This window comes from Macrotis lagotis, chromosome 7 (assembly GCF_037893015.1).
Source record: "Macrotis lagotis isolate mMagLag1 chromosome 7, bilby.v1.9.chrom.fasta, whole genome shotgun sequence".
Classification (NCBI taxonomy): Eukaryota; Metazoa; Chordata; class Mammalia; order Peramelemorphia; family Peramelidae; genus Macrotis; species Macrotis lagotis.
Window position 1 is genome coordinate 172,521,105 of NC_133664.1, and position 27,813 is coordinate 172,548,917.

Below are 27,813 nucleotides of genomic sequence, written 5' to 3' on the forward strand. Positions count from 1 at the left end.
TCATCTGTGCAAAAGGAAGATGGGAGATGGAATCTCATGTAGTTCATAGAATAAAGTATATGTAGACCAGTTTAGCCTGAATACAGAATTCAGGAAGAATGTGTAATATGCCTGGAAAGAAAGATTGGAGCTGAATTAGAAAAGGATATCCAAGAGAAAGAGAGGAGTGTGTATTACTAAAACCAAGAAGGGTCTCTTGGAGTATGGGAGTGGCATGTTCAGATCTTTGCTTAAGGAATATTATTTTGAGGATCTTAAGGAGAGATAGTGTAGAATTTGAGCCAAGAAGCCCAAGGACTACAACAGTTCGGAAAAAGGTAATGAAGACTTGAATAAGGATGGTGGTCATGGGAGTGAAAAGACATGAAAGGACTAAAGAGGGAAGGTAAGAACTGACAAGACTTGGTCAATAAATGGAGATAGAGCATGAGAATGTGTTGTGGGTAAATGATGAATAAATAAACCTTTGTGAAGAATTTACTATGTGCCTGGTGCTGTGCTAGTTGTTAGGGAAACAAAGGTAAGAATGACCCAAGAGCTACTTGTAAGGGGCTTCCATTCAGTTATGACTTCCAGGTTGTAAGCCTTGGTACTGGGATAGAAGGGATGCCCTCCACAGTAATGAGAAAGGTCAAAAGCAGGAGTCTGGGGCAAGTGGGGAAGGAGGAAGAAAAATAAGAGCTTTGCCTTGGCCAGGCTACTTAAGTCTGGGAAGCTTATAAGACCACAGTGGGAAATTTATCTGAACAGCAGCTGGTAAGAGGAGACTACAGCTCAGGAGAGAGGCTGGGGCTGTATGTAAGTTCTGGCAATCATCTGTGAGAAGATATTAATTAAACCTATGGGAACTGATGAGATAGCTAAGAGAGGATATAAAGAGAAATGAGAGCTCAGGGGTATGTCTTGGGGTCATGGGGGACGAGAATGATGAAAACAAACAAGAAAAACCAACATGCCTAGAAGTATGTATGCACACATGCTTAAGTTCCTGTACTTAACTCCTGCACTTCTGCACAAATACAGACAGAAATAGGATATATAGAGAGGTTATTTTACAGATCAGTTTCATCCTTTACTTGGCCTGGGGACTACAATTACATTTATCTCATTGTCTATTGGTTTAAATGCAAAGAGGAAAAGATAATAACCACCACCTACTGTTAGTTTTCCTGAGCTTCAAGTATAGAAATCTAAACAAATACAAATGAGCATCAAAAAGCACATTCTTGATTCACATCTCTCTTCTCTACTTTAATTCTTTAAAAGATCTGTGCTGAGGCAAGACAATCCTAAATGAACCATAGAATAATGTAATGGAGCTGGAAAGACCTCAATCTTCTGAGGCCCACTCCTGGCAAGTTAAGAGGCAGGGGACCACAAAGGGCAAGAGTCAGGAGACCCAGGCATGTGTAGTTGATTTTGAGCTTCTCTGCAGGAAGTGTAGTGAATGAATTTTAGATTAGCAACAACATTCAAGAAAACGCAAGGCTTCTCTGTCACTACATATGGCTAAGTGTATGTGCTAACTTAAGTGTGGATATTTGGAGAAGAGTAAGCTAAGAAAAGGCAGACAACTGTTTCAAAGCTGGTGCCTGAGGACAGAGAGAAGAGACTAAACAAAAAGAAATGGCACAGTTAAATTAAGAAAACATTGCAAGCAACAAAATGATTAGTTTAAGCACATCCTATAAAGTATCACAAAGTCTTTGGTTAAAAAAAAACAAAATAAACAGGCAGTCCTTCAATAATCTGATATTTCAGTGAAACTTTAAAAACAAAACAAATGTTATAAAATGCAGAATGGGTTTGGCTCATACTATAGCTGTTGCTGTTGGTTAGTCATGCTTGTGTTCACCCTCATCACCCCACACCACCAGAATTTATTTTACTTTTCAAAAAAAGATTTTGAAGCTACTATTAACCATTAAAATACTAACTTGTGGTTGTAATCTAGCAAATCTCGCAGCAGAGTCTGTGATGAAAAACAGTTGCCATAACAGTGTTCCCATAGCGACCCTCAAGGGACCAGTGCTGGCTCTCACACTCTGGACAGCTGGAAATTCTTATAGAAATATGCCGTGAGAAAGTATTTTTCAGTTTCAAGACTCCCAATATGGTGCCATTCCACAAATTTCTATGGGATAAAGTTATTCTGTTGTGGGATTCACTCAACTGGGACAAGCAGGATGGGAGTGGGGAAGACAATGAGAAGTGGATTATGCAAGAGATCACCCCCATTAATAGGCCACTTTCACAGAAACAGTCCTACTTCTTTTACTGTCACCCCAGAGCTTGTGTAGGAGTAAAATGATGGTGACAGGAATCCAAGAATTCAAATCTACTCATTAAAGGTGCTGAAGAACTATCCTAATCATTCCCCGGATGTTTACTTTGAGTATAAATTATCACTTTCTTTTACAAGAAATAACAGTATTCTTAAATCATTTATTTAGTTCAAAACCAAGGTCAAGCTAAAGAGCTAGAGTAGATCAGGAAGTCACTAGAAAGGCTAGGCTTACAAATAAAAGTTAAGTTGTGCTGTTATAAATGACATTTCCTCTTCCACCACTCCTTTCTAGGAGTTAGGAGTACACAGCAAATCACCAAGATTTATTATTAAGGACAGCTGCTTTCCTTGGTTTATTTTCTCAAGACTATCTTCTGCCTTCCTGAAAGATCTGGACTGTCCTTTTTTCCTGGCTAAGACTTGTTTTCCTAAATTTTCCCCAAAGACTGAGATCATTAACATTATTTCTAGACTGCCCTCTTCGGTGTTTTCATTTTGGTTCCAATACAGAAGAACCCTGCTCCATCAATGAACTTGGCAAGGATATCTCAGGAAGTCCTATAGCTTAGTTTTAAAACAACATAATTGTTTTTCTAATTTGAATAAAAAAGGACTAGTATATTTTTCTCTAAAAAAGTGGAAAAGAACATTTCTGCCAATTACATCCAACACTTTCTTGTCCCTCTGTGTTGACTCATCTGGATCCCTATCTAAATATTCTTCCTCTCCTTATTTACCTGAATTCCCATTTATTCTTGGAAGTTTAACTCAAATGATATATTTGAGAAATTTGACCTTATTTTTTCTTATGAAAATCAATCATTTCTGGGGAAAATTCAGTAATTGTTTTGGTCTTCACATGCCCTTATGTTATATTTTGTGTCATAGGTATCTCTGTGTGTTTTATCAAAAGACTGCATAAAGGGTAGGGATATATCTTTTCTAAACTTACTATTTCATCCAGTATCCTAGTTTCTTTACCTTTGCAAAAGGATTTAATAAATGTTCATGGATTCATATATTAAAGTTACTGCCAGTTCTCTTCAAAGATTTAGAACAAGAATCCTTAACCTGTAGTCAAGGATTTTTAAAAAAATATGCTTTGGTAATGATATTTCAATATAATTTTTTATAATTTTATGTATTTTATTTCATGCATTTAAAAAACAATCTTTGAGAAGGTGCAGTCATTCCCCATCTCCCCCTTTCACTCCCTAGATTTCCAAAGGAGTACATGGAATAAAAAAAAGCTAAGAATTCTTGGTCAGAAGTACTTGTGTGCCTGTATTCAAGCATTCAATCTTCTCAAATTCCCATTAAAACCTCTATTTTTCCTGACTTTCAAGTAAATGATTATGGAGCCAATTATGACCAAGAGTTTATGGCACTTCATATCACAACAATCACTAAAAAAGCAACAGTGACTCATAAAAGTACCTTGACAATTCTCACCTAGTGAAGTAATGACATTCTGTTTATATAATTCACTAAACTAACTAATTCTCTTTCTTCTACATTCAGTGGTAGAACATATTCAATATAATGACTGGATGGCACTGAACCTTGGGGGATAGGGATTGGGAATATCCTGTGTGTAGAAATAAATTAGAGTAAGTACTTATTTATGTTAATTGGGAACTAGGAAATACTATCATCAAGTGAACACTCATGATAACAAAAGTACCATCTGCTTTGCCCTCAGGTACTTGTTAGAAAATGGTGCAAAGTCACAAGTATGTGACTAATTCACAGTGTGTGACAAGATCCTGGACAATTCTGGGCCAGGAAGACCAAGAATTTTTGAACCTCGTAACTCTTTTGGTTGTGATATTCCATTTCCCACAGGGAACCTTTTAATTCATAATCTCATATGTAGAGAGTACTATTTTCTTTAGAAATATGCATAGTAAGATACACTTTAATTTTAAAAATATCCATTTCTGGATTATTTTTAGTTTCACTAAGATATTTATCCCAGAAAAATCTGAAAAACAAGTTTAGAAACCAAAAAAAAAAAAAAAAAAATGAGTCACAAAATTAATAGTCAAACTCTAATGGAAGCCAGAAAAAAAAAAGACACATAAAGAAATTCAAATGTAACCAAATGATGCTATAATTTTTTGGTAGTTATTGAAGATGAAAAAAAGCTTTTCTCTAGAAAACAAATATAACATGAATATTATTATGTTTTACAGAAATAATTACAAGTCAAACTCAAATGGTTCCTTCTAGTCATTTACCAACAATATCCACATCTGTTGGGAAAATGTCCAAAAGGAATCCCTCAATGATTGCTGTTTGTGTACATAAAATATCAGAAAATAAGCCTTGGTGCTTGACTCTGAGACTGTTAAAAATCAAAATATGATGCAACAATCAGGAGTCTGCTGTTATATTTGATGCAAGAACCAGAGTTCTCTAAATATACAAAGAAATTATTTTGGTAGAAAATGGCTGATCCCAAAGCTTGATTTTTTCTTTCTCCTTCATTCCTGGTAGCAGTTCTTCAAAAGGCCACAGGTCTTAAGTTTCTCACTGTTCTATAGCTCCATCAAGAAGAAGTGTCATAGTGCATTGTACTCCACACATTTTGATGGGTCTGTTGAGAAGTGTTTCTGACAAATGGTCATTAATCTTTTCAGACCCTAAGAGAATAAAAAAGAAAATGGTGAAAATTAAAATGCTTTTTAAAAAATTTACATACTCATCATATAATGAAATTATGCTGCTCTGAAATAAAATCAATTCTACAATTTAAGCCCTCTCTTCCAAGTTCTCTTACTTAGATGCCTCATGATATGATGAGGACTGGGCTCTCAAAGGCAACACTAACAAAACAAAAACCCTGGGGTCCTACCAAAGCTGGAAAGGTTTCAAACAAGGATCTGGCAAAGGACTGATTTTTGTGTGTTGTCCAAAGACAACAAAGCTTAGCTCCATTTTCAGAGACTTGCATGTAAGAATGAATTTTTTCTGCAAAGGAAATTTTCTGATCTTCATTGATGTTGTCCCTACAGATCTAGGGATTACTAAAGTGTAAATAAATTTCATATACTTTAAGTATTGTTGACTTTATGTTACTGAAACTTCATTGGGTTTCATGGTTATAATTATAAAGAAAACAGAATATTTGCTTGTTAACATCTGAGGACTCCATGAATTGTCTTCATGACCTCATTTGTGGTTTTCTTGGCAAAGATATAGGTGATTTGCCATTTCCTTTTCCAGCTCATTTTTCAGAAGAGAAAACTGAGGCAAATATGGTTATAAGTGACTGCTAAGTGTCTGAGGCCAGATCTGAACTCATGAATATGAATTCTCCTTACTCCAGGCCCAGCATTCTATCACTATGCTATCTAGCTACTGGACAGAGTAAATACTTATTGACTACAAACTAACTGAATCCTGGGAGTGAAATAAAACAATTTTCTAAAAACATATTCATTCATCACCAACAGTTCACTGATTTAAAAAGTACCAAAAATTATCAACACAAAGCATCAGGTATTTTGTCTTATCATCAAAATCAGTTAATTATTCAAACTATTAAGCTTATTGAAAAAACAGACACATCGATCTATCCAAAAGGGAATTTACATTCTTCCCCTACACCACAACAGTTAAAAATATAAGGCTTTCGTTACTGCTACAAAAACCATAAACTCCAGCTAGGATCTAACAGCTTCAGAAAATCTGACAAAACAAAATTTTCTAATTGTTACCCTGTGATTTCTAAGTCAATTTTGAAACATCATATTTGAAGGTTTTGTTTATTTATCATCCAATTGATCTTTAAAGATAAAAATTTTCTCATCTGGAAAAAAAAAGGTCATTAAGACATGAAATAATCTCTTTTACTCCCATTTTCTCTTCTGCCTTTTGCTGCTCAGGTACTTGCTTTAAGATAAATAATATTCCCTTCTCATAGCCAGTTTGTCTTAAAGTGAAATTCTAATCCCATGTTTTCAGAATTGTGATCTGTAGCCATGGAAATCAATGTGATAGCATTAATTTAGCATCTTAAATTCCCTGAAGGAAGAGCTAAGAAGAGAGACATGGCGCTAAGAAAGAGAACACTCCTAATGAAAAATAAATAGCTTTAGTCAGCAGCAAAACATAGCAAGAATTATTTTAACAAATGAGAAGCAATTGATGTAATTCAGCTGAATACAATTTTCACTCCATTTTAACAGTGAATTTCTAAGGGCCTATTCCATGTGGTGAGGAGGATTTTAAGCCTAAATGGGTAATGATTTAACAACATATACTCACTTTTAGCCTGAAACTATTCTAATTCTGCAGAAATTGTAAAATTTTGACAGGTGATGGCATACATAACTACAACAAAATATTACTATATCCTTTTCAATATGGTTAAATAGTACACATCATAGCTTTTCAAAGGCTCATAATCAAAAATGACAACAGACTTATTAACCAAATGGAGGCCAATATCTTAATTTGGATTTGATTGCCACCTGATTTGAGAGCATTTCTTACTTAGTAAAACAATGAGTTTACTAGGAGACATTTTTCTTACATGTTTTTCACAAGAAGCTAAATAATTAGGATTTATTATAAATACAAAGCAACAAAAATTTCTGCCATCATTCTAAAAAAGCTAAATAGTAAAATTCTAAATTACTATCTCAAACAATTTTTTGCTTGCTAGAAGCATTACCAAAAAAATGGCATTGCCACTATTAACCAAGATAACCTTAAAATCTAAAAGCATACCAAATAAGATAAGATTTCATTCATCTCCAAGAACAGTAGTAAGTAAAACTGGTTATATGTAATTCTGATTAATGGAAAGTTAGGATTCATCTTTCACCAAGTTATCTCTACCTGAAAAACAATTAACTCAAGTTCAACTTTCTTTCGGAATTGAAAAAAAAAAGCTCTTGCTGAAACCAGGTTACAACCCCACTAGAATGGCCTGCCTTACTTTTCTTTTATAAAACTAACACTAAAGAAGTTCATTTTCCTGAAATCTGGGAATTGGAAGAATTTTTCAGATATGGGCCAAACCATATCAAACCCCCTGACACACCACTTATAAGTGCTCATATTTATTTAGCCTATGAGCCTACTCTAGAGAATTCACTACTTCCTAATGCAGTCCTTTCCATTTTGAGTTAGCTTTATTATTTAGGAAATTTATCCTTACATTAACCTAAAAATCTGTCTTCTTACAATTTCTATCCTCTGGGATCAACTCAAATCACCCCTCTTCCACAGGACCCATGTAGGCAAGATTTAAAGAAAACAATTTCTAGTGAGGTCCTAATTTAAGTATGCCTTCATGTAGTTAGTCTTCTAATTTCTAGGTCCTTCATATGGCCATCATATCACACTGGGCCTTAGCCCTTTCACTTTCGTGATCACTCTTGGCATATTTTAGTTTAGCAATAATCTCCCCAAAGTATATAGTCTCATAAATGATCTAAATATATTTTCACCATGGTAGAGTACCTCAAGGCTATCACCCCTCTAATTCTGAAACCAATTTTCAATTAAGGGTAAAGATTATACTGACTTCTGGAAGTGGGTCCCTGCCATGTCAAATCACTGACTCATACTGAGTCTGCAATTTACTAACACACCTCTATGTATTTTTCACACAAATCATCATCGAGCCATGCTGCCTCTTTTTTGCATTTGGATCCAGCCATTCAACCTTGGAAAAAATAGACCTATCCAAATTATCATCTGGTCCACACCTTTACTAGAATCCATAAAGATATTATAAAAGGCCCATTAAGTACCTTGCTAAATTCTAGATATACTTAAGGCTATGGAATTCTTGTGAGCTACTAGTACAGTTATAGTTACCCTGACAAGAAGGAAAAGAAGATTAAGTGTAACTTGTTCTTCATGAAACCATACTGGCTCTTATTGATCATTTTCTTCCTTTTCAGAATACTCATAAACTAGGAGTTGGTCAGGAATTAGTCAGACTCACAGTACTAAAATTTCAAGAATCCTTTTTTTCTTTATATGAAAATGAGTTATGTTGGCATCTCTCTCTGATCTTACAATACCTCTCTTCTCTAAAATTTTTCAAAGATTTTCTAAGAAAACTGCTTATCAATCATATTGAAAATATTTAAAATTACAGATTATTTAATACTGTGCATCTCAAAATAAACCTAGAACTTTACAATATTTTACTGATAAGTGAAAATTCAGAACTACTTGGCAGTATATTCTAACAGTTGGATCACATATATCACAAGATTCTGATAAGCACTCAAAACAATCTCAATAACAAGTCACAACACAGTTTTCAACTCCTTGCAACAAACCTGTGATACATTATTTTTTTTTTTTGCAAAGAGAAATGGGGTTAAGTGGCTTGCCCAAGGCCACACAGCTAGGTAATTAGTAAGTGTTTGAGACCGGATTTGAACCCAGGTACTCCTGACTTCAGGGCCAGTGCTTTATCCACTGCACCACCTAGCCGCCCCACCTGTGATGCATTATTAATTAATATTAATTTAATATTGCTTTACAGGCTGAAAATTTGTCAAATGACTTGCCCATAGCGATACAGCTAATGCTGACATTAGGCTCATTTCTCTGATTCCGAATTCAGTGGTCTTTCTACTTGCCTGTATTGTCCCTAAGAACTAAACTGAAAGGCTGAAATGTAACATTCTCTCTCCATATTTCTACTGTAAGAAAATTGATCCCCAATGTGACACTCACATCTTAGGAATTCAGTGCAACCATTCAGCATACTCTCTGGGATTCAAAAATTATTAAGCTTACACTATTCTTGCTGAATATTTAAAAACATTTCTGACACAAGGCTCAAGCATTCATTCTTAATCTCAACATTAATTAGCTTAACATCATCTGCACAATCCATCAATCAACAGGCATTTATTAAGAAAGTACTACATGCCAGGCACTGTGGTAGGTAATATAGAAGAAACATGGATGCTCTAAGCATTAGTTTCAAAAGTCTTTCAGCAGAATATATCACTAAAATCAAATTCTTCTTAGTAAAAGCCATACCAGTATTTTATTGACAAAATAACCATTCATGGAACAGCTATGAATATAAAAAATCTCCTAGGGAGCCAGCAGATGCAGGTATTTCCACACAGCTGCAAGTGAAAAGGTCCCACTACAAAAATTAAATGCTTAAAAAACATTCTACACATATGGAAAGCATATTGGAAAATTTTATTCCATAAGATGAAAACTGATAGCTTGAGAAAGATTAAAACTGTTCCCACAGTATCTAGAATAAGACAGATTTTTTTTTGTTTTTATTATTGTTTTTTACAGGTGAATATACTTTCATTTATAAAATAAATCATGCAAGATGGTGGAATAGGAGCAGGAAGTCATCTGAACTCTCCTAAATTTCCCTCCAAACAATTTTATAATAATGCCTCAAATTGAATTCTGGAGCAGCACAACCAACAAATCTCAGTGAAACAATTTTCTGGCCAAAGATAACTCAGGAGGTCAGCAAGAAAGGTCAGTCTCATAAGGGTAGTGGTAGTGCAGGCCCTGCCTCAGTGACAGCAGCAGACCTTGGAGGCAGCTGAAGCAGTAGCAGCAACAGTTTGGGGAACTCTAAGTCCATAAATGGGATGGGGTAGGATAACAGGGCCAAAAGAGATCAAAGGGAACCCTCTACTGGTGCTGGGCTCAGGATCCTGCTACATAACCTATGAAAAGTTCCAGATAGCAGTCCCGAGTTAAATAGGAACACTAGCACTTCTGGCAACTGAGGAACAGAGGCCCCGGTTATATTTTCAGGGCAGACAAAATGCTTGTGGTCACTTCTGGTCTAAGTTCTAAGGCAGAAAGAACTCTAGTACTTTGGCTACTGATGAGCAAGGGCCCTAGTTCCAGAGATGAAAGAACCAGCACTTGTGACTACAGGGGAACAAAATCAATTCCTGAGTAAAAATCAGAGCACACATTAGGAAAGCAATGACCACACCTCTCCTTAGATTATACCACCTTGAAAGCACCAAAAATCTACGAACCTCTAGAAAACAGCAACACAAAAAAACCTTAAGTCTAAGATAGTATTCTTTGGCCCTGAGAGCAAAGCCAAACTTAAAATAAAAAACAAAAATAACATAAAACCATAAAATTTAATATAGTGATGGAAAATCAGTACACAAACTCAGAAAACGATGACCTCAAAAAAGCTGCAAGATGTCCAAAAACAACTACAAGCAAATTCTCAAAGACAATTGTGAACTGGACACAAGTCCAACAAGAACCCCTGAAAAAGTTCAAAAGAAATTTTAAAACTCAAATGTGTGTGTGTGTGTGTATGTGTGTGTGTATGTGTGTGTGTGAGAGAGAGAGAGAGAGAGAGAGAGAGAGAGAATTGAAAAAAGAAATGAAAATGAAGCAAGAAAATTATGAAGAGGGTCAACAGCTTAGAAAAAAAGGCACACACACATACACACACACACACACACACACACACACACACACACACATATACAGAGAAGAAAAATAACATCTTAAAAAACAAAACTGGCCAAATGGAAAAAAAGGACACAAAAGATGACTGAGAAAAAAACTTAAAATTAGAATTGAGTGAATAAAAAGTTAATGACTTCATGAGACATCAAGAACCAAAATCAAAAGAATGAAAGTAACATAAAAAAATGTGAAATCTCACTGGAAAAATAAGTGACCTGGAAGATAGATTGAAGAGAGATCATTTAAGAATTATTCTAGACAACATATTTCAATATATCTTCAAGGGAAAAACTACACTGATATTATAGATCCAGATGTTAAAATAGAAATCGAAAGAATTCACAGGTAACTTCCTGAAAAGAGATTCCAAAATAAAAACTCCCAGAAATATTCAAGTTAAATTTTAAAGCCCCCAGATCAATGAGAAAATATTGCAAGCATATAGGAAGAAATAATTCAAATATCATGCAGTCACATTCAGGATCAAACTAGATTTAACAGCTTCCACATTAATTGAGCAGAGAGCTTGGAATTTGATATTCCAGAAGACAAAAGAGTTAGGATAACAAGCAAGTATAACATAATCGGAAATCCCTTAGGGGGAGGAGGAAGACATTTAATTAAATAGAGAATTTTCAAGTATTCCTTATAAAAAGACTAGAAATGAACAGAAAATTTGTCAAACACAAAACTCAAGAGAATGATAAAGATAAACATGAATGAGAAGTCATAAAGGATTCAAAAAGTTCTGTGCTTTATATCCCTTTATTGGAAGATAACTGTAATTCCTAAGAACTTCAGTCTCATTAGGGTAGTTCAAAGGAAGATACAGAGGGTACACTTGTAATTTGTCCATGTTCAATGATTTAAAAAAAAATAAAAATTAAGAGATGGGTGAAAGATGCACTAAGAGAAGGGGGCAGGGAGAAGAAGAATAGGGAAAACAATTTCTCAAAAAAGGGATGCATAACGAAGAGCTTTTATAGTGGAGTGTAAAATGAGGATGTGGAGTGGCAGACAATACTTGAACCTTATTCTACTTGGAATTACACCATACACACATAGTTGGGTATAAACATCTATTTTAACCTACAGGGAAGTAGGACTGGAAGAGAATAAAAGAAGGCACAGGGGACTGGTAGGAGGTAGGATTAAGAGAGACAGTGGTCAAAAGCAAATAGACTTTTTTAGGAGAGATAGGGTAAAAACATGATGAGAGGGAGAAGGAAAAAATAGGATGGAAGGTAATACAAAGTTAGTAATCCTAACTATGAGTGTGAATGAAATAAACTCATCCATGAAAGGGAAGAAGATAGCAGTATGGATTAAAAACCAAATCCAACAATATATCATTTACAAGAAAAGAATAACACATGAAAAGACAAACTGAGTAAAAATAAGGGCTGGAACAGAATTTATTTTGCTCCAGCTGATGTTTAAAAAAAAGCAAATGGAAAACAAAACACTCAGGATCTCAGGCAATGTAGAAACAAAAACAGATCTAATTAAAAGAGATAAGGAGAGAAGCTATATTTTGCTAAAAGATAATTCATTATCTATATAATGAAGTAATAGCAGTACTAAACAAATATGCATCAAATGGCATAGCATTCAAATTCTTAAGAAAAAAAAGATAAATGAAGAATAAACAGAAAGTAAAACTATTTTAGGAGGAAGTCTCAATTTCTCCTCTCAAAACTACATAATCTACAATAAAATAAACAAGAAAGAAGTTTAAGGAATCAGACTTCAGAGAAAATTGAATGGAAATTGAAAAGAGTATACTTTTTTCAGCTGTTCATGGACAAAAACTGCAATATACTAAGGCATAAAAGCCTCACAGCCAAATGCAAAAAAGCAGAAAGATTAATTGCACCTCCTTTCAGAATATAATACAATAAAAGTTACATTCAATAACAGACTTTAGAAACAAATTAAAAATTAATTGGAAACTAATCTAATTGTAAAGAATGAGTGGGTCAAACAATAAGTCACAGAAGAAGTAATAATTTTATTAAAGACAGTGACAATAATGAGACAAGGTCCCAAAATTTGTGGGATGCAGAAAAAGCAGTACTTGGGAGAAGACACATTTCTAAATGCTTACATCAATAAAAGCAATAAGAAGCAGATCAACAAACTGGATATGCAATTTAAAAAAAAAACAGAAAAAGAACAAATTTAAAAACCCCCAATTAAATAACTAACATGAAAATCCTAGGAAAATAAAAAGAAAAGATTACTAAAACTGAATTATTTTTTAAAAAAAGAACTAATAAAACTAGCATTTATGCAAAAAACCAAAAAATAGATACTCCATTGTTTAATTTTATTAAAAGAAAAAAAAAAGAAAACCAAATTGCCAGTATCAAAAACAAAGGGATGAATTCACCACCAAAGAAAAGGAAATTTAAGAATTAGGAGTTATTTTGTCCAATCATATGTCTTTAAACTGGGGAAAAAAATCTAAGTAAAGTGGATTGATATTTGCAAAAATATAAATTTATCTTGATTAACAGACAAGGGAATCAATTACCAAATAATCCTAGCATAGAAAAATAAATTGAACAAGTCATCAGTGAGCTAAGAAAAAAAATCCCAAGAATGGGCTAAATTTACAAGTAAATTCTGCCAAACTTGTAAGGAACAATTAATCTCAATATCATATAAACTATCTGGAATAAAATGCAAAGGAAGAATTCCACCAATTTCCTTTTATGACACAAATACGGTGCTGGTACCCAAACTGGGAAGAGCAAACAAAGATAAAGAAACTATAGGGAAATTTAAAAATATTTATGCAAAATTTAAATAAAATATTGGCAAGAAGATTACAGCAATATTTCATGAAGGTCATACACTTATTATCAAAGTGAATTTATACCAAGAATGAAGGGCTAGTTTAACATTAGGAAAATCATCAGCATAGTTGACCAGATCATTAACAAGAACAACAAAAATCATTTGATTACAGCAATAGACTCATAAGAAGCTTCTGACAAAATAGAATACTCATTCCTATTAAAAATAACAAATTAGCAGGATATAAAATAAAGCCACATAATTCATCAGCATTTCTATATATGAACAACAAAGTTCAACAGCAAAAGAGAGAAACTGAAATTCCATTTAAAGTAACTGCAGACAACATAAAATACTTGGAAATCTACCTCCCAAGACAAACCCTGAAACTGCCATGAACAAAATATTTTTCTCCAGAAGTCAGACCTAAAGTGGAAAAATGTCAATTGCCCATGGTTAGGCCAAGCTAATATAAGAAAAATGATAATTCAATCTAAATTAAATTACTATTCAGTGCCATACCAATCCAACTATCAAAGATCTATTTTGCAGAGCTAGAAAAATAGTAACAAGGGGCGGCTAGGTAGCGCAGTTGAATAGAGTACCAGCCTTGGAGTCAGGAGTACCTGGGTTCAAATCTGACCTCATACACTTAATAATTACCTAGCTGTGTGATCTTGGGCAAGCCACTTAACCCCACTGCCTTGAAAAATGTAAAAAAAAAAAAGTAACAAAATTCATCTTGAGCAACAAAATTTTGGTCAAGAATATCTGGGGAATTAATGAAAAAAAAACACAAAGGAATGTGGCCTAGTTATACAAGATCTAAAACTATATTATAAAGAGACAGTCATCAAAACTGTATATTACTAAGAAATAGGTAAGTGGACCAGTGGATTAGAATAGGTACAAAAGAAACAGCAGTAAATGACTATAGTAATATACTGTTTGATAAACCCAAAGACTAGCTTCTGGGATAAAAATACACTATTTAATGAAAACTTCTGGGAAAATCTAGAAAATAGTATGGTTAAAAAGTAGGCATAGACCAACATCTCATACCCTATACCAAAATAAGGTTGAAATGAGAATGAGATTTAGACATAAAGGGTGATACCATAGGGCAATTAAAAGAACAAGAAATAATCTGTCAGATCTCTAGAAGTCTATGATCAAACAACATTATAAAATGGATGATTTTTGACTACATTAAAATGTAAAAGGTATTGCACAAAGCCAAAGCAGCCAAGACTAGAAGGAATGAAGTAAATTGGGAAAAAATTTTCACAACTAGTGTTTCTAATAAAGGACTCATTTCTATAAATAGAAAATAATATAGAGAGAACTGAGTGAAATTTATAAGAATACAAGTTATCCTCCCAAATGATAAAATGCCAAGATATGAACAGGCAGTTTTCAGATGAAGAAATTAAAGCTATCTAATATCATATGAAAAAAAGATGCTCCAAATAAAAATTTTTTTAGAGAAATGCAAATTAAAACAACTCTGAGGTACCCACACTTCACTAAGTGGTTAAGATGACAAAAAAAAATGATCAATATTGGAGAGGATAAGGGAAAACTGGGACATTAATACAGTGCTGTAGGAGTTGTGAATTGATCCAACCTTCCTGGAGAGCAATTTGGAACTATACACAAAAGGCAACAAAACTGCATAACCTTTGATCTAGAAATACCACTACTATTAGGTCTATATCCCAAAGAGATCATAAAAAAAGGCAAAAGAATCCACAAGTACAACAATACTTATAGAAGATCCTTTTGTAGTGAAGAAGAATTAGAAATTGAGGGCAAATTCATCAGTTCGAGAATGGCTGAACAAGTTGTGATATGAATATAAATAGAATACTATTATGCTATAAGAAATGATGGGAGGATGCTCAGAAAAACCTGGAAAGACTTGCATGAACTGAAGCTTGAGTGAAATGAGCAGAACCAGAACATTATACTCAACTATGAGGGATGCAGCTCCTAAGAATAGTTCAATGGTCAAAGACAACACTGAGGGAACGTGTTATGAAAAACAACATCCACATCCAGAAAAAAAAAACTAACAAAAACTAAACCAAACCAAAACTGTGGGGTTTTGCTGAATGCAGAACAAAATATAATGTGTTCACTTTTTAAAATTCTTTTGTTTTTTCTTTCTTTCTCATGTCTTTTTCCTTAGCTCTAATTTCTCTTTCACAACATGACTAATATAGAAATACATTGGACACGATTGTACATGTACAGCTTCTACAAGATTGCTTGATGCCATGGGTAAGGGGGAGGGAAAGGAGGGTGGTAGAAAAATGTGGAATTCACAAACTTGCAAATGGATGAACACTGAAAACCATCTTTGTATGTAACTGGAAAAAAATAAAATTAAAACAAATATTAAAAAGCATAGGAATAAATGAAGTCTTTTAAAAGATGGTAAGTAGTATCTCTCTATAAGCAAGAGCAAATATCATCTCTAATTGAGATAAATGAGAAATCCTCCCAAAGAAAACAGATGTGAAGCAAGGATGCCCACTATCACTGTTATTATATATGTTTCTAAAAATGCTAGCTATAACAAAATTAGAGAAGAAAAAGAAATTGAAGGAATTAGAGCAGGCAATAAAAAACCAAAACTGTCATGCTTTGCAGACATATGATTATATACTTAGAGAATCAACTAAAATCTGGTTGAAATAATTAACAATTACAGCAAAGTTGCAGAAAATAAAATAAACCCACATAAGTCACCAGTATTTCTCCATGTTATGGACAAAACTCAGAAGAAAGAGTTTGAAAATTTTCATTTAAAATAACTGAAGGCAACATAAAATATGTAAAAGTCTACTTTTTTCAAAGAAATTTTCATATAGATCTAAACAAATTGAATATTAATTACTTGTGGATATGCTAAGCCAATATATTGACAATGACAATTCTACCTAAATGTACTTAATGGCATACCAACAAGAAAGTAAAAAAATTCATCTGGAAGAAAAAAAGGTCAATAATATCAAAGGAATCATCCTAAATGAAATATAAGGAATAATGATCTAGCAGTACCAGATCTCAACTGTATAGCAAAGGGTAATCATAAAAACAATCTGGTACTAAGAAATAAAGTTCTGTATTAGTAGAACAGAAGAGATACAAAATATACAGTACTAAATGATTACAGAAACCCAGAGTTTAACAAACCCAGAATTCAAGGACTCAACATCTGACAACAACTGCTAGGAAACCTGGAAAGCAGTTTGGCAGAAACTAGGTATAGATCAAGATTCAAAGGTTACATCAAAATGGTTAAATGATTTAAATATAAAGGGTGATATCATAAGCTTATTAGGGACTATGGAATATTTTACCTGTTAGTTTCTTGGATAAAATAAGAATTTATGACCAAAAAATAGAGAACATAGGGAATATTGTAAGATATAAAAGGGATAATTTTGATATTAAAAATTATCAAATTAAAAAGGTTTTGTGCAAACAAAAGCAATGCAGTCAATATTAGAAGGAAAGCAGGAAACTAGGGAACAACATTTTAGAGCAAGTTTCTCTGATATAAGTTTCATTTCTAAAACATATAGATATTGAATCAAATATATGAGTATTGACCAATTAACTAATGGTCATAGGAGATGAACCAAGTAGTTTTCAGAAGAAATCAAAGTTATTTCTAGTCATATGAAAAAAACGCTCGAAATTAATATTGAGTAAAGAAATTGAAAATTAAAATAATTCTTGGTTACTACTTTATACACAAGAGACTTATAATAACTACATGAGAGAACAGGAAAATGACAAGTGTTAGAAATGATGTGGAAAAATAGGGACAATTAATGCACTGTTGACAGAGTTGCAAAATGATCCAACATTCTGCAGTACGATAATATTTCTTCTAAATTTGTTTTTCAAAGAGATGAAAGGAAAAGAAGCTACACACACACACACACACAAACACAAACTTTTTATGGTAGCAAAGAATTAAAAATTGAGAGAATGCTCACCATTGAGGAATGGTTGAACAAGTTATAGTATATGATTTTGATGGAATACAATTGTGCTAAGTAAGAAATGAGCAGGATGGTTTCTGAAAGACCTGGAAAAATTACCATGAGCTGATGCAAAATGAAGTGAGCAGACCAGAACACTGTCTACAGCTCTGAATATCTCAGCTATTCTCAGAAGCCAATTCCAATGGACTTCTGATGAAAAATGCTACCGTCCTGGAATTTTTTTAAAAAATATTTATTTTTCTTGGATGAATATATACATTAAATGAAAATATAATATAAATTATTATAAGTGAAAATAAAAACAAAACTTATTTTTCTTGGATGTTTTAATCTATGTTTTATTTCAACATCTCTCCTATTTTCCTGCTTAACTCTGACAGTCTAACAAATATAACATCTAAAATGTGAGTCATTGGCAAAAAGGAATAAAAAAGCTCCTGAATGTCTGAAAAAACACAAAACTAATTGAAGGTCATTCTCTAAATACAAAAAAATTACTGGAAGATGTGTAAAGCATTTAACAGAATTCTGGAAAATAAAGGAAAACTAATAAGTTAAAAGAAACTATTTTGTTTGGCAAAATAATGAAATCTCTAGAACTACAATTGTAAAATTTGAATTGAAACTACAAAATTCTAACTGGAATCATTATAAAGTTAGTTCTTGTATGTTTATGAGTACTTAAGTTATCTATACTTCATTTATTTGTTCTAAATGGTTGTAAAATGAAGTCTTTTATGATGAATTTAATTTTTTGAGAAAAGGAAGAGTTAAAACATATTTTATTTTGCACTTAAATTTTAAAGGTCTGAATATGATCAAGAGCTGAAAAGAATTCTCTAATGTGGTTCAATAGTCCTATTAGATGTTTTGCACTATATTTCATAAACCATAAGATTTTCATTCTCATTTTTAATTCAATGCTAATCTTTCAAATATATGACATTATGAAGAGGACTAGTATATTAATTCTCTCTTAAGTATCCAGTATATAAACTAGTTCTTTAAGGATACTGTAACTAAAAAGTTGTGGGCATTTTATATGTGGAAATTAATTTATTTCAATATAAAAAATTTTAAGATATTAATATATATATATGAAACATATTATTTGGATGTTTGAAGGTAACAATAAATCAATAAATTGAATGGATCGATAAAATTAATCATGTTATTAGAGTATAGGTTTATAGTTAAACAAAAGTTTATATAAACACTAAAGTGACACTTCAAAAGAAAAATTACAGTATCCTAGAGTTAAATGGAAGCTCATGTCATCTAACTTCAAATAACATCTAAGCAAGAATCCTCTTTAAAATAAAGTCAACATGTGTCTTCTATTCTTTACTTAAAGACCATCAGTAAGACAAGGATTCCTTCCCATGAGGAGGTCTTCCCTTGTTCGGACAGTTCTAAATGTAAGAAAGGTTCCTTAAAAACATCAAGCCAAAAATTGCATCTGTAACATCTGGCCACGGCTCTAAGTTGGACCCTCTATGAACAAGACAAAAGCACAACATCCAACTAGAAGTGTTAGCATTTAAATTACATTAAACTGGGTGGAGCCAAGATGGCACTTTTTAAAAATTTTATTTTATTTTTTTAATTCTCATTTTGTACAAATGTTTTTTTTTACATTAATAAAATATTCTTGTTTAAGAGTAAACAAAATACCCCCCCCCCATGAATATAGACTTGCTTGGGCGATAAAGTAAAGGGGAGAGAAAAAAAAATTTAAATTAAAAAAAAAATAATAGTAACCATTGTAGGTATGGCCAGGTGGCGCAATGGACAAAGCACGAGCCCTGGAGCCACGAGCACCCGAGCCCACATCCAGCCCCATAGAGCCAAAAATCACCCAGCCATGTGATATGCAAGCCACCCGATCCCCACAGCCCTGCAAAAACCAAAAAGGAGGAAACAAAAGACCCAAAATAAAATAAAATAAAATAGTAATCATAGTAAGGGTGGCTAGGTGGCAGACAGAGCATTGGCCCCTGAGGCAGGGTCCAAATCCAGCCTCAGACACCCAAATATCACCCTGCTATGTGGCCCCAGGCAGGCCACCCAGCCCCATTTGGCCTGCATCCTCCCCCAATTAATAATAGTAAAAAATGTGCTTCAGTCTTTGTTCCAACACCAACAACTCTGTCACGGGTGGATCACATTCTTTCTAAGTCCATCGCAAAAGTTGCTTCCATATTTTTCCAATGTTGCCATTGCTGATCACAACTCCCTCCTTTCTTATTTCTCCACTACCATGTACTATACTTTCTCTCTCCTTTCACTCTGACTCTGCTATAGAGTAGCTGAGTGGCGCAGCAGACAGATCCCTGGTCCCGGGGCCAAGAAGCCCTGAGCCCCCATACCACCCCTTAGGCCCAGAATCCACCTGGCCCTGTGGTCCTGGACAGGCCTTCCAATCCCAGCCCCTTACAAGAAGTAAAAAAGAAAATGTGTTATATCTGACTGCTCTCCCCCCATGGTCCATCCTGTCCTCCTTTATTCACATCCCCACCCTTTCCCCCTGCTCCCCTGCTCCCCCCTCCTTCTTGCTCCAGATGTCTATACCCCATTGAGTAAATATGCTGTTTCCTCTCCTAGTCATCTCTAATGAGAGCAAAGGTTCCCTCATTCCCCCTTGCCTCCCCCCTTCCATATCATTGCAATAGCTCATTATAATAAAGAAAAATCTTATATGAAATATCTTTGCCTATTCCCCCTCTCCTTTTTCTTTCTCCCATTACATTTTGCTTTTTTTTCTATTGACTCCATTTTTACACCATATTTTATCTTCGAATTCAGCTTACTCCTGTGCTTCAACTATAAAAGCTCCTTCTACCTGCTCTGTTAACTGAGAAGGTTCATATGAGTTTTATCAGTGTCATTTTTCTATGCAGGAATACATGCAGTTCATCATCATTAAGTCCCTCATATTTTCCCCCATTCCTCCAATCTCCATGCTTCACCTGAATCCTGTATCTGAAGATCAAATCTTCTGTTCAGCTCTAGCCATTCCAACAGGAACATTTGAAATTCCCCTGGTTCATTGAAAGTCCATCTTTTTCCCTGGAAGAGGACATTCAGCCTTGCTGGGTAGTTGATTCTCGGTTGCATTCTAAGCTCTTTTGCCTTCCGGTATATTGTATTACAAGCCCTACAAGCTTCCAATGTAGTTGCTGCTAAGTCCTGTGTGATCCTGACTGCAGTTCCACGATATTTGAACTGTGTCCTTCTGGCTGCTTGTAATATTTTCTCTTTGACTTGGGAGTTCTGGAACTTGGCTATAATATTCCTAGGGGTTGGTTTTTTGGGATCTCTTTTTTAGGGGGGATTGGTGGATTTTTTCCATTTCTATTTTGCCCTCAGAGCCCCAGAGTCCTGTTCCAGGGACAGAGGACAGAGCTCTGCAGTCTCTCTCTCTCTTCACTCCCCTCCCTCAGCTCAGTGGGCTCATGCCCTGGGGGCTCCTGCTTACCAGCTCCACCTGTTTCTGTTTCCAGGTCTGGGCTGAGGAAAGACCAAGCTGCTTGCTGTGTGCCCTGAGGGCTGGGCTCCATGTGCTCGCTCTGGCAGAGGTCACCCGCTGTTCCCCCACTTTGTGCCTGATGTTCCCCAGGGTGCAGCTCAGGAGACTCCCCCCCTGTGAGCTGTGGCTCCCAGCGCCCTGGGGCTGCCTCCAGGAGGCTGAAGTTATTTCACTCTGGTGGGCCGCCCCTCCAACCCCAGGGAGCAGAGCCTTTCTGCTCTTTTCCAGGTTACCTTGAGTGGAAGAACTGCCTCAATGGGTCCCTTTGTGGGTTCTGTCTCTCGAAAGTTTAGAGTCCTTAGTTTCAAGTTTTATCACAGAGCGCCTAAGACTGGATCACTTCTTGTCACCATCTTGGCTCCGCCTCCCGTGATGATCCAAGATGGCACTTTCTTAAGCTCTCCCTGGGTTTTCCTCAGAAACAACATTAATCAAGCCTCTAAATGGTTATGGAGCAATAGACATGACAAATAAACAGAGTGGAGCATCTTCCAGCAAAGTTTGTCTCAGGTGGAGCTTGAGTATGCCTAAAACAAGTAATGAGAACCCAGGACATAGGCAGTGGGGCAAGGCAGAGACCAACAGGAAGGTTCCTAGAACCGGGCTCAGTGAGTCAACAGCAGAGCAGGCCATCTGGGAGAATAAGGCAGGTACCAAGGACTGGATGGCCTAGCCTAGATGGGAAACCCCTAGCAATTCCAAGAACAATCTTCCAGCATTCCAGCAGAGGTGTTCCTAACACAGACAATCCAGAGAGCAAGCCTCGGGTGGTTCACAAGGTGGTAGTGAGCAATAGCCAGGAAGTTCCCAATGCATATGGCCCAGTAACCAGGCCTCTAGGGAACTCGACACTGAAGGTCTGCAAATGGGTCCCTTCTCCAACATAAGAATCTTGGGATAGTGCCCAGAAGCAAATCTCAAAATGAGTAAGAAAGGGCAGAGACTAGGAAGGTCTATAGAAACTTCCCTTGTTGATAAGAATGGGCAAAACACCATCTCAAAAGAAGATGACAAAGATGGCAACAAGAACTATCGTGTCTTAGGTGCTCTCTCATAAAACTTATAAACTAAGGACTCTTAACTAAATTTTCGAGAGACAGAACCCACAGAGGGACCCAGTGAGGCAGTTCTCCTACTCAAGGTAACCTGGAAAAGAGCAGAAAGGCTCTGCTCCCTGGGGTTGGAGGGGCGGCCCGCCAGAGGGGTGGCAGGCCAAAGAAAGCACTTCAGCCTCCTGGGGGTAGCCCCAGGGCAGCTCACAAGCAGCGGGGCGTTTCCTGAGCTACAACCCAGGGAGCACCAGGCACAAATTGGGGAAACAGCTGGGGGGACCTCTGCCAGAGCAAGCACTTTAAGTCCAACCCTCAGGGCACACAGAGAGCAGCATGGCCAGTGCAGCCAAGTTCCAGGAAACAAAAGCAGGCAGAGCCAGTAAATAGGAGCCCCCAGGCCATGAGCCCATTGAAACTAGGGAGGGGAGTGAAGAGAGAGACTGCTGAGCTCTGTCCTCTACCCCTGGAACAGGACTCTGGGGCTCTGAACACATTCAGATCCTGATGGCAGTCTAGCCCCCCCCCATAGAATAACAGGGGCCCCCCTCCACCTCAGCCCCATGGCAGAGGGGGGCGCATATGGTCATTCACAGACCAGGAGGAAGGACAGAGCCTTACACACTGAGACCCTTGTGGGAGTGTCCCAAAAGCTCAGGAAGCACCCCAAAAACCAGGCTCAGGCTGGGAAAATGAGCAAGCAGAAAACCAAGAGGAACACCATTGAGAAATATTTTGCATATGAGCCAAAGAAGGATCAAAATACTCAGTCTGAAGATGAGGAAGCACAAGCTCCTACATCTAAAGACTCCAAGAAAAACAGAAATTGGGCTCAGGCTATGACAGAGCTCAAAAAAGACTTTGAAAAATCAAATGAGGGAGTTAGAAGAAAAACTGGGAAAAGAAATGAGATGCAGGAAAAACATGAAAATGAAGTCAGCAGCCTAGTCAAGGAAATCCAAAAAAATGCTGAAGAAAAATAGCATGCGAAAACCCAGCTTAGGTCATATGGATAAAACAGTTCAAAAAATTATTGAGGAGAAGAATGCCTTAAAAAGCAAAATTGGCTAGATGGAAAAAGAGATAAGAAAACTCTCTGAGGAAAACAAATCCTTCAGACAAAGAATAGAACTCAGGGAGATTGATGAATTCACCAGAAACCAGGACTCAATACTTCAAAACCAAAAAAAAATTAAAAATTAGAAGAAAATGTGAAATATCTCATTGAAAAAACAACTAATATGGAAAACACACTTAGGAAAGATAATTTAAAAATTATTGGAATACCTGAAAGTCATGATCAGGAAAAGAGCCTTGACATCATTTTCAAAGAATTACTACAGGAAAATTGCCCTGATATTCTAGAAGCAGAGGGCAAAATAGAAATGGAGAGAATCCACCAATCCCCTGAGAAAGAGATCCCAAAAAACCAACCACTAGGAATATTATAGCCAAATTCCAGAACTCTCAAGTCAAAGAGAAAATATTACAAGCAGCCAGAAAGACACAGTTCAAATATAGTAGAGCTGCAGTCAAGATCACACAGGACTTAGCAGCAACTACAATGGAAGCTCATAGGGCTTGGAATATAATATACCAAAAGGCAAAAGAGCTTAGAATGCAGCCAAGACTCAACTACCCAGCAAGGTTGAATGTCCTCTTTCAGGGAAAAAAAGATGGACTTTCAATGAACCAGGGGAATTTCAAATGTTCCTGTTGGAATGGCCAGAGCTGAACAGAAGGTTGGATCTTCAGATACAGGACTCAGGTGAAGCATGGAGACTGGAGGAGAGGGGGGAAAATATGAGGGACTTGATGATGAACTGCATGTATTCCTGCAAATAAAAATGACACTGATAATACTCATATGAACCTTCTCAATTAATAGAGCAGGTAGAGGGAGCTTTTATAGTTGAAGCACAGGAGAAAGCTGAATTTGAAGATAAAATATGGTGTAAAAATGGAGTCAATAGAAAAAAGGGAAATGTAATGGGAGAAAGAAAAAGGAGAGGGGGAATAGGCCAAGATATTTCATATAATAAGATTTTTCTTTATTATAATGAGCTATTGCAATGATATGGAAGGGGGGAAGGCAAGGGGGAATGAGGGAATCTTCACTTTCATCAGAAGTGGCTAGGAGAGTAAACAGCATATATACCCAATGGAGTATAGGCATCTGGAGTAAGAAGGAGAGGAGGGGGGACAGGGGGAAGGAGGGTGATGGGAGTGATGGAGGAGAGGATGGACCATGGGGGGAGAATGGTCAGATATAACACATTTTCTTTTTTACTTCTTACAAGGGGCTGGGAATGGAAGGCCTGTCCGGGACCATAGGGCCAGGTGGATGCTAGGCCTAAGGGTGGTATGGGGGCTCAGGGCCTCTTGGCCCCAAATCCGGGGATCTGTCTGCTGCGCCACTCAGCTACACTACAGCAGAGTCAGAGCAAAAGGAGAGAGAAAATATAGTACATGGTAGTGGAGAAATAAGAAAGGAGGGAGTTGCGATCAGCAATGGCAACAGTGGAAAAATATGGAAGTAATTTTTGTGATGGACTTATCATAAAGAATGTGATCCACCAGTGACGGAGTCATTGGTGCTGGAACAAAGATTCAAGCACATTTTTTTATATCATTATTTTTTTGGGGGGGGGGCAGGGCAAATGGGAGTGGGTGGCCTGCCTGGGGCCACATAGCAGGGTGTCTGAGGCTGGATTTGGACCTGGGTGCTTCTGGCTCAAGGGCCAATGCTCTGTCCTCCAGCCAGCCACCCCTACTATTATTACTATTTTATTTTATTTTGGGTCTTTTTTTTCTTCTTTTTTTTTTTGGTTTTTGCAGGGCAGTGGGGTTTGGGTGGCTTGCATGCCACATGGCTGGGTGATTGTTGGGTGTATGGGGCCAGATGTGGGCTCGGATGCTCATGGCTCCAGGGCTGGTGCTCTGTCCATTGCGTCACCTGGCCATACCTACAATTATTACTACTTATTTTTTTTATTTTAATTTTTTTCTCTCCTCTTTATTTTATCCCTCAAGCGAGTCTATATTTATGGGGGAGGGGTATTTTGTTTACTCTTAAACAAGAATATTTTATTAATGTATAAAAAACATTTGTACAAAATGAGAATAAATATTAAATTTAAAAAAAAAAGATGACAGAAAAAGGACTACATGTGCAGAGGAGAATATGAAATGGTCTCCAATACAAAAAGACTTCTTGAAGAAGCTCTAAAGGGGTTCCAAAAATCAAGAAGAAAAATTGGGAAAGAAATACAAGAGAAATTCAACATCTTAAAAAAAAGAAGCACAAAAAATTGACAGAAGAATACAGATCCTGTAAAAGTACAATTTAACAAATGAAAAATGAAGTAGATCAAATGGAAAAGGAGATGCCAAGATTAATTGAAGAAAATAATTCCTTGAAGAATAGGTTGGGTCAAATGAAAGGTAAAGACTCAATGAGACAACAAGAAACAATTAAGCAAAATCAAAAAACTGAAAAAAGAAACAGAAGGCAAAATATCTCATTTGAAAAACAACCTGGAAAACAGATTCAGAAGAGATAATTTAAGAATTATTGGACTAAGGGGAGGCTAGGTGGCGCAGTGGATGTAGCACCAGCCCTGGAATCAGGAGTACCTGAGTTCAAATCCAGCCTCAAACACTTAATAATTACCTAGCTGTGTGGCCTTGGGCAAGCCACTTAACCCCATTGCCTTGTGAAAAAAAAAAAAAAACAACTAAAAAAAAAAAGAATTATTGGACTATCAGAAAGCCATGACCAAAAAAGGAAACTGGACTACATTTTTCAAGAAATCATCAAAGAAAATTGTCCTGTTATCCTAGAACCAGAGGGCAAAAGAATCATTGAAAGAATCTACCAATAAACTCCTGAAAGGAGGTTCAATTCCTTTGACATAGGAGGAAGATGCTTAAAACTCTTAAGAATTGTAATGTCCATTAGAGGGAGTGTACGCAGGGTGAAGATATAGACATAAGTTGATTTTGATTGGAATGATATATAAAAAGAAAATTAAGAAATCAAAAAAGGGACTGTGATGAGATGGGAAGGGGAAGACAGAATGGGATAAATTATATCCCATGAAGAAGTGCAAAGGACCTTTTATAGTAGAAGGAAAGAAGGGAGGGAGTAAGAATTACTTGAAGTTTCAGCTTTGACTCAAAAAGGTAACACCATATACATTCATGTGTTTAGAAATTTATCTTCCCTTCAGGCATTAGGATGGGAAAGGGGGAGGGAAGGGAAGGATGACCTGATAGAACGGAGGAAAGGAAGAAAATGAGAAAGGTGAAAAAAAATGGAGGGAGTAAGATAGAAGAAGGGCAGATTGAGGAATGCAAAGAACTGGTGAGTTGCAAGACAGTGAAAAGAGGGAAAACAGCACAAATGGAGGGGAGATAGCATGGAGAATAGAGTTAGTAATTATAACTGTAAATGTGAATGTGAAGAATTCTCCCATAAAACAGAAACAGACAGCAGAGTGGATTAAAAACTAGAATCCTACAAATATGGTGTTCACATATGTGTTGAAACACATTTGAAGCAGAGGTACACACAGAGTAAAGGTAAAGTTTAGAGCAAAATATATTAAGCTTTAGATGAAGTGATGAAAAAAAAAAAGTACTGCTCCTGATCTCAGACAAAGTAAAAGCAAAACTGTATCTCATTAAAAGAGATAAGGAAGTTAACTACATCCTCCTAAAAAGTACCTTAGACAATGAAGTCATTTCAATACTAAATATGAGTGCACCAAGTGGTATAATATACAAATTTTTAGAGGAGATATAGTCAGTAAAACACCACTACTGGAGGACCTCAACCTACCTCTCAGAATTAGATAAAATAAACAAGAATGAAGTTAAGTAAGTCAAGAGAATGTTAAGACTATTTAGATATGATGGACCTTGGGGAAAAAAATTAAAAGGGGGATATATTATAGCTCTAAATGCTTACATAAATAAACTGAAGAAAGAGGAAATCAATGAACTAAACATGCAACTAAAAAAATTAGAGAAAGAACAAATCAAAAATCCCCAATTAAATACCAAATTAGAAATTCTAAAAATTAAAGGAGAAATTAATTAAATCAAAAGCAAAAAAACTATATAAATAAAACCAAAAGTTGGTATTATGAAAAAACAAATAAAATTCATAAACCAATAAAATTGATAAACTAACATTTGATTTTAAAAAAAAGAAACAAGAAAACCAAATTGCTAGTATCATAAATGAAAAAGGTGAACTCACCACCAATGAAGAGGAAATTAAAGTAATAATTCGAAATTATTTTGCCCAACTCTATGCCAAAAATTTGATAATCTAAGTGAAATGGATGAATAATTTACAAAAATATAAGTTGCCCAAGGTTAAATGAAGAAGAGATTAAATACCTAAACAACCCTATCTCAGAAAAGGAAATTCAACAAGCCATCATTGAAATCCCTAAGAAAAAATCTCCAGGGCCTGATGGATTCACAAGTGAATTCTACCAAACATTTAAGGAACACTTGGTTCTAATTCTATATAAACTCTTTGGAAAAATAGGGAAAGATGGAACTGCCTAACTGTTTCTATGAAACCAAGATGGTGCTGTTACCTAAACCAGGAAGAGTTAAAACAGAGAAAGAAAATTATAGACC

The 27,813-nt window shown here is 35.8% G+C and overlaps 1 protein-coding gene across 3 annotated transcripts in view; it reads right to left on the reverse strand.

The window, feature by feature from the left end:
* Positions 1–4,376: 4,376 nt before the first annotated feature.
* The window catches only part of PRPF18 (pre-mRNA processing factor 18), a 75,322-nt gene continuing 51,885 nt past the window's right edge, over positions 4,377–27,813 (reverse strand). For all 3 annotated transcript variants that reach the window (XM_074194092.1, XM_074194089.1, XM_074194090.1), the window contains one exon: positions 4,377–4,932. In XM_074194092.1, the coding sequence (XP_074050193.1) occupies positions 4,852–4,932 (81 nt within the window). In that variant the 3' untranslated portion in view covers positions 4,377–4,851. The remainder of the gene's footprint in view (positions 4,933–27,813) is intronic.